We start from the raw sequence: 7,217 nt of genomic DNA, 5'->3' as shown, positions 1-7,217 counted from the left end.
CCGCCCCGGCAGCTCCGCCGCCGCCCGCTGCCGCCGAACCGGCCCCGCCGCCGCCGCCGAGACCGGCCCCGGCACCCGCGCTCCAGGTACGGCGGGACCGGACCGGGCTCCGGGAGGGGGAGCGGGACCGGGGCGTCCCGCGGGGAGGGATGGCCGGGCACCGGGGATGCCGGTGTTCCCCGGGGGAGGGGATAGCCCGGGACCGGGGCTGCCGGTGCCCCCCCGGGAGGGAGATCACCGGGGGCTAGCGGAGCCGGCGCCCCGCGGCGGGAGGAGAGCCCGGGACTGGAGATGCCGCTGCTCCCCGGGGAGCGGGATCGCCGGGGATGCCGGTGCCCTGGCGGGGCTACAGCCGGGATCGGGGGGACGCCGGAGCCCCCGTGGGGGAGGGCGATAGCCCGGGACCGGGGATGCCGATGCCCCAGGAGGGCAGTAGCCAAGGACCGGGGAGTCCGGTGCCCTGGGGGGGAAGGGGGACCCGGGGACCGGGGGTGCCGTGTCTCACCGCCGCCTCTGCCGCAGGTGATGGTGTAGCAGCCGCTGCTCCCGGCAGCAGCACCCCGAGCGCGCAAAGCTGGCTCCCTGCGCCATGGTCACCCACAGCAAATTCCCCGCCACCGGGATGAGCCGCCCCCTCGACACCAGCCTGCGCCTCAAGACGTTCAGCTCCAAGAGCGAGTACCAGCTGGTGGTGAACACCGTGCGCAAGCTGCAGGAGAGCGGCTTCTACTGGAGCACGGTGACGGGCGGCGAGGCCAACCTGCTGCTGAGCGCCGAGCCGGCCGGCACCTTCCTCATCAGGGACAGCTCGGACCAGCGGCACTTCTTCACCCTCAGCGTCAAGACGGAGTCGGGCACCAAGAACCTGCGCATCCAGTGCGAGGGCGGCAGCTTCTCCCTGCAGAGCGACCCTCGCAGCAGCCAGCCCGTGCCCCGCTTCGACTGCGTGCTCAAGCTGGTACATCACTACATGCCGCCCGCGCCCTGCGCTGTCCCCGAGCAGCCGGGGGGGACCCTGCACCCCAAGCGCACCTACTACATCTACTCGGGCGGCGAGAAGATCCCCCTGGTGCTGAGCCGCCCGCTCTCCTCCAGCGTCTCCACCCTGCAGCACCTCTGCCGCAAGACCGTCAACGGGCACCTGGACTCCTACGAGAAGATGACTCAGCTGCCGGCTCCCATCAAGGAGTTCCTGGACCAGTACGATGCCCCCCTCTAAAGGGCCGGCGGAGCAAGGTTACAAGCACAAGAGCAGCAGACAGGCACAACGCCCCACCGGCGCGGGGACTCGCAGGGCACGCCAAGCCTCTCCCTCTGGGAAGGAGAGGAGGGGGACTGGGGCGAGCCACGGTGGGCTCGGGGCTGTGGCCAGCACAGCCTGGCGCCTTTTGTGCTGGGGGACACCCCGAGGAAGCGTGACATCCCCTCTCCATGGGGAAGGAGGCTGCTCCAGTTGGACGGTGGATGTTACAGTGTGCCCAGGGAGAGCGGCTGGGGAGAGCCCCTCGGTGAAGCCCCCGTGGGGCTCGGGCAGCCAGGACGGCACCCATGGCACGAGGGGACATGCGCCCCAACAGCCGCAGCCCCACCGCCATGGCGGGACCACACCGGGGACATCCTGGCGAGAACCCCCTTCTGCCACCAGAGAACGGAAAGCACTGGAGTCCAGCGAGTGCCTGATCGCTTTTCCTCGGTTTTAAGGGGAAAGTGTTTTTTGCCCATACTGTACTTTACCTCTTGCTGCCTCCTTGTGGGTGGAAGCTCCTTTCACACCAGGCCCCAGACTTGGAGGTCGCTGCCTTTTTCCCCTCGTTGCCATTTTCCGGGGGACTAAGCCTTAATATTCTCCCTGCCCCATGGTCTGGGTTACTGCACATCGTTTGGTGACACTGCGCGTTAACGGTCCCGGTGATGTCCTGCGAAGCCAGAGAGGAAACAGCAAGTCCTGACGCGGCTGAGTGCTGCGTGACCGATTCTGCAAGGAGCTCCTGGGGACCCGGTGCTGCCGCTGGACCGTTACTCCCAAGTGTTGCACCCCACCTCTGCCCAGCCGCTCCCCGCAGACCCCGGACACACTGCTCCGCGGGCACCGATTCCCATGGGAATGTGGCGGGAGCATCCCCTGGAGCGTGTTGTATTGCGAGCGCTTTTCTGCGTCCTCCTGGAGAAGCGGTTGGGTTTTTCTGGCTTTTTTTTATTTTTATTTTTTTTTTAACCTAAGGGATGTTTACAGGCCAACGTGAATCACTGTCTTTTATAAAGATTCCATCTTCACCTCCAGCCTCGAGGGCTGAGCAAAACCATGCTTGAAAATTCAACCAAACAAAACTCAGATGAAACTTTGCACATATTTATATTTATATTCAGAAAGGAAGCGTTTCCATAATTTATAATAAAGAGCACTATTTTTTAATGAAAAAAACCCACCAGATCTGGTTTGTTTCCTCCCCTGCACCCCCAAGGCCACTCAGGCCCCCTGGTGTGACGCATGTCCCTCCCCGGCCGCTGCAATGCTGGGATGGTGTTTACACCACGTAAGCGCCGGCTTCCTGGAGCCATTCTCGGTGCCGGGGTGATCCCGTCGTGGTGACTCACAGCCTGGCGTGCGTAAGCGCTGCCCCAGCGCTCAGGTATGTCTGAGCCCCACGACGTCACTCCGACAGCCAGGACAGGACCCGCTCCCGACTCCGGGCATGTGGTGCAGCTGCGAACTGTCCCTGGACCGCAGGACATGGCCCCTTGCCCTGGGCATGGAGGAGCTGAGTTGGTGGCCAAGGCTGGCCCGTGGCACAGCCCCAAGCACAGCCCCACACTGCGCTCTGTAGCGAGTCCCTCAGCCTGTCCCCAGCCCGGCTTCAGGAGGGGAAGGAGGAGACGGCGTGTGATGGGGTGGGAAGCTGCAGGAACGGGGCACGGAGAGGCACAGGGTTAGAAAAGGGTTTGTGGCGCTTGTGCTGTGAGCGCAGTGAGGTCAGGCGGCGGGGGGATAAGCAGGGAGGCTGAGGTCCTGCGTCCTGCTCATCCCCACGACACAGAGTTAGAAGTTCCATCCCTGAGCCACTGGGGCTGTGCTGCGCAGATCCCGACCCGCCAGCCCCCAGCCTGGCCCAGAGCAGATGCCCCAGGAAGGGCACGAGAGGAGGAGGATGAGGAGAGGATTTCCCCCGGGGGTGTCCCAGCAGCGGGGAGCTCTGACCCCTGCTCTTGCTTCCCACAATGGCATTGGCCGTGAGGGTCTGAACCAGGCACGGGAATAATCCGCAGCTACGGACGGAGGCGAGCGCGATGCCTGGCTGGAGACCTGCATCCAGGAAGCATGGGGAACCCCCTGCAGAGCCCCCAGGAGCAATGAACAGCTGTGCCCGGGCACCCTGTGCTTCGCAGCCCCTCCAGCCCCCCCACAGCACCCCCAACCCCGGCACCATGAGCATCGTGCCGGGCATCCTGCACCCTGCTCCTGCCTGGGGAACCCCAGCTGCTGGGAAAAGGCTTCCCTTAGGAATCGCCCCGGAGCAGAGGGATGGCGAATGTGCCCGCTCGGTTCGCAGGCACAGCATGGTCCCAGTGACTATTTTGGTGCTGCTCTCCGGGTCGTGGCTCGCGGGCTGCCAGGAAGCGCCGCGTAGCCTGCCCGGGCACCCGCTGGAGCTATGCAAGGAATGTCCATGCGCACGGGTGGCCGCCCGCCAGGCCCTGCCGAGGCACATCCCCGACGTCAGGGCTCCCGGCAGCACCGGTGACTCCCGGCCCCGCGCCAGGGAACGGGTGGGAGCCACGCCGTGGGGCAGAGCAGCCCCTGGCCAGTGGGGACCATCACCCCCACCACGTTCACAGCTTCTGGGGAGGTACCTGGGGCCTCGCAGCTCTCAGGCAGAACAAGGCACAGCAGGGGACGGGGAACCAAACCCTGGGGGGCCTGAGCACCCCCAGTCCCCTGGCAGAGTGGGGGGAAGCTGCCCTCCGGGGAAGGCTGCCCGCAGCAGCCATGCCCAAGCCCCCCGGCCGGACCCCAGCCCTGTGGGAATGGCCCCGGCTTCGCCGCTTCCCAGAAGGGCCCCGGGCCCCCACGCCGCCGTTCGGGGGCCTCTTCCCTCCCGCTCAGGCCACGGCGGTGCTGCAACCCGCTGCTGAGTCGAGAGTCCGGGAAGCTCCGCCAGCCCCACGGGTTTCTTGGAATAAACCCAACCTCGCGGCAGCGGTGACGCGGCAGCCGACGGGCAAATCCCTGCCGAAGGTTTCACAAACCTCTCGCCTTCTCCAGAAAAGCCGAGCGGACTTAGCCCCGCGTTTCGTAAGCGGCCGATCGAGCGTGTCACAGGCAGCCAGTTCCCCTCTGCCCCGCGGCCGGGGCCGGCTGAGCTCATCCCCACAGAGGCTTCCTGGACGGGGACGGCATTCTCGGAGGTGATGAGATCCTTTTGCTGCCTGGTGGTGACGGGAGCCAGACGGGAAACGGGGGCACAAATGCAGGGGGCCATGAGCGGGGCTGGGACACCGCGGTCCTGCGGCTCCCCCCACCCCGCATCTCCCGGGGCCAGGCACCAGCCAGGTGCCGCGTGGCTGCCCACCGAGCCGGCACTGAGCAGGGCACACCGCAGCCCCCCTCACCCTGAGGCCCTGGTTCCCACCTGCACGGCCAGGAGCGCTCGGGCGATCAGCTGCGTCCCCAGAGAGGGACTCGGGGCAGCCTGAGGACCAGCCAACAGTGAGTGTGGAAGTGGCCGCGGCACCAAGCTGGGCAGCCAGCAGCCAAGGAGGGTGCCCAGTCTCACTGTGCCACACCAGCCCTGGCATGGACCAGGCACCGGCACAGCACCCTGCCAGGTGGCAGGCCCAGGTGCCGTCCTCCCCCCGCTGGAGGCTGAGGCCGCCCGCGGGCTTTCCTCTGTGCTGGGGCTGAGCTGGGACCAGCAGGGACGGGATGGGACAGGATGGGTTGGCCACCATCTCCACTCTGCCTGCTCTGAGCATGAACAACCCAAACCTGGCGCAGCCGGGCTGGGCAAACCAGCACTGCCCCTGCCCTGCCCGGGGCACTTGTAAGCAACTGCAGCCCCTCCACGGACCAGCTGCCCCACCAGGCCAGTCTGCGGCACGGGACTGCGGGACCGGCCAGTTCCCAGCTGGTGGGGAGACTTCTGGCTCGAGCACCTCTCCAGGCAGTGTGGGAGCCACAGGCTGAGACCCAGCAGAACTCACTGCAGCTGTAAGCACAGCCTGTCCCCAGTGCCACCACCTCCTCCACGCCATGACGGCGTCCGTGCGGAGCAGGGTGACAGTGAGCAGGGCCACAGGAGAGCCTGCTGAGGTGCTGGGGTACAGGAAGGCGGTTGGGCAGGGACAGGCAGCCGCCCTGCTGCCCCTGGAACCCCCCGCCATGCCCCAGCCTGGCCCCCCCAGAGGGGTGCGGGGCAGCCGCCGACGCTTCCCACCACGCTGCCGGCTCATTACTGGCATGAGAAGGAAGTGTCTGCCGGGATGGTGAAGCTGAACCCTGTGGGGTCAGGGGGTGCAGGAAACCCGCTCTGGTGCATACCAGCATCTGCAGACCCAAAAACAGGAAACAACTGGAGCCTGCGATTGCCACGGGCCGGCAGCCCCCGGCGGGGCAGGCAGCGCAGCAGCCGGGGGGGCTCAGCTGGGCACCGCAGCTCTGCTGCAGGTACCCCAGCCACGCGGCGAAGCCCAGCCGGGCACAGCCAGTGGCCATCCCTGAGGAGCAGGGCAGAACCACGGGGGCACCCCAGCCCTGCACCGGGACCCCCAGCCTGCCCCCACTGCCGGTGTGTGGAGAGCAGCCCCGTCCCCTCGCAGGGGCAGTGGCCATGCCGGGAGGGGACCTTCCTGCCTGGAGCTGTTGTCCCCCTAGGCCATGCCGGCTCCCTCCAGGGAGGATGCGCAGGCAGGGCAGGCTGCGGTGAAGACACCGAGAGAGCCCACAGGACAGGCCAGTCGTGGGGCCGGGCATGACCCACAGCCCACGGCAGGAGGGAGGTGGTGCCACACGGGACACCTTAGGGCTATCCCTCTGGGCTGGCCAGGCCATCACCCAGGGGCCAGTCACCCACCAGCCTCTCCTGTCCTTGCACCTGGGACTCAGTGGTCACCCCGAGGAAGGTGGCAGTGAGAGGCAGCACCGGCAGCCGCCCGGGCAGCAGATCCAGGCCGGGAGCCCGCCATGAACACCCCGACCCCGTGGCACACCCCTCGCACACTTCCTCCTGCCTCGGCTCTGCAGCGCCAGGACGTTCCCACGTCCACCGCCGCGTTTCCCAGTAGGATGCAGGAAAGGGGTGTGCAGCAGCCGGGGACTTACTGTAAATGGCACCACCTGCTCCTTACATGGCAATTCCTCTGCAGGCCAGGGCCACGGGGACGGTTGGGAGCAGGGACTGTGACATCTGCTCCCCGGCGTGCTGCCGGGAAGCACGAGCTCAGGCTATGCGGCACAGCCCCGGGGCTGGCACGGGAGCCCCCTGGTCCCACGGCATCCCCCCATCTGCCCCCCTGCCCTGGGCAGGCGCACACAGCACGGCCCTGCAGTGCGGCACCAGATCCCTGGCCGCGGCAGGGGCTCGGATGGTGGTCACCCATCCCATGGCTGGCCCAGAAGAGGCAGAGCCTCAGTGGCCAGGGGAGCCACAGGGTCTTCCCCGAGACCCTTCACCGCGTGCCTGGCTTGGCCCCAGGCTGTCCCCGGCCCAGGCAGGGCTGGGGGCAGGTGGGGAGCGCAGGGCGGCAGCAGGACCCCCGTGCCCAGGCCAGGGTGTATTTCGGGATGCAGACGAGCCCAGAGGCATGTGTACGTCCCCATGGAAACCCCTCTCTGTTGCTGCTTCTCCAGCCAGACCCGAAGTCAGCTCGGAGGGAGCCAGCAGCTGCGGATTCCTCACTCCTTCCATCAGCGGCTCCGCGGGGCTGCACTGCTCTGGCCCCCCCCCACCCAGCGCCACATCCACCAGCCGCTGCTCCCCTCGCCTGCCCGCTGGGCCGGGGGTCCTGCTGCCCCACCGGCCAGCATCGCCCTGGGCATTGAGAGACGCAGACCCTTCACCCGCCCCACGGGACCCTGCGAGGGAGCAGCATCTCCCACCGACCCGCAGCCCCTGACAGCCCGTGCCCACTCCAGCGCTCGCCCGGGGCTCAGTCCTTCTCCCTGTGACCACCGGCCATGGCGTGGGGGCAGAGCTCTCGCTGCCCACACTGATACAGACGTT

General features: G+C 67.5%; 1 protein-coding gene across 1 annotated transcript; it reads left to right on the top strand.

The window, feature by feature from the left end:
* Positions 1 to 8: 8 nt before the first annotated feature.
* Positions 9 to 2,436, top strand: SOCS3 (suppressor of cytokine signaling 3). Its single transcript, XM_054222013.1, has 2 exons — positions 9 to 86; positions 523 to 2,436. The coding sequence occupies exon 2, from the start codon at positions 590 to 592 to the stop codon at positions 1,217 to 1,219; it is 630 nt and encodes a 209-aa protein (XP_054077988.1). The 5' UTR covers positions 9 to 86; positions 523 to 589; the 3' UTR covers positions 1,220 to 2,436.
* Positions 2,437 to 7,217: the final 4,781 nt, after the last annotated feature.

This window comes from Rissa tridactyla, chromosome 15, assembly GCF_028500815.1.
Source record: "Rissa tridactyla isolate bRisTri1 chromosome 15, bRisTri1.patW.cur.20221130, whole genome shotgun sequence".
Classification (NCBI taxonomy): domain Eukaryota; kingdom Metazoa; phylum Chordata; class Aves; order Charadriiformes; family Laridae; genus Rissa; species Rissa tridactyla.
The sequence above is the reverse complement of the archived record's forward strand: the minus strand, read 5'-3'. Positions and strand labels throughout refer to the sequence as shown.

Excerpts from the sequence above, each read along its gene's own strand:
- SOCS3 (XM_054222013.1), top strand. The coding sequence starts at position 590 with ATGGTCACCCACAGCAAATTCCCCGCCACCGGGATGAGCCGCCCCCTC.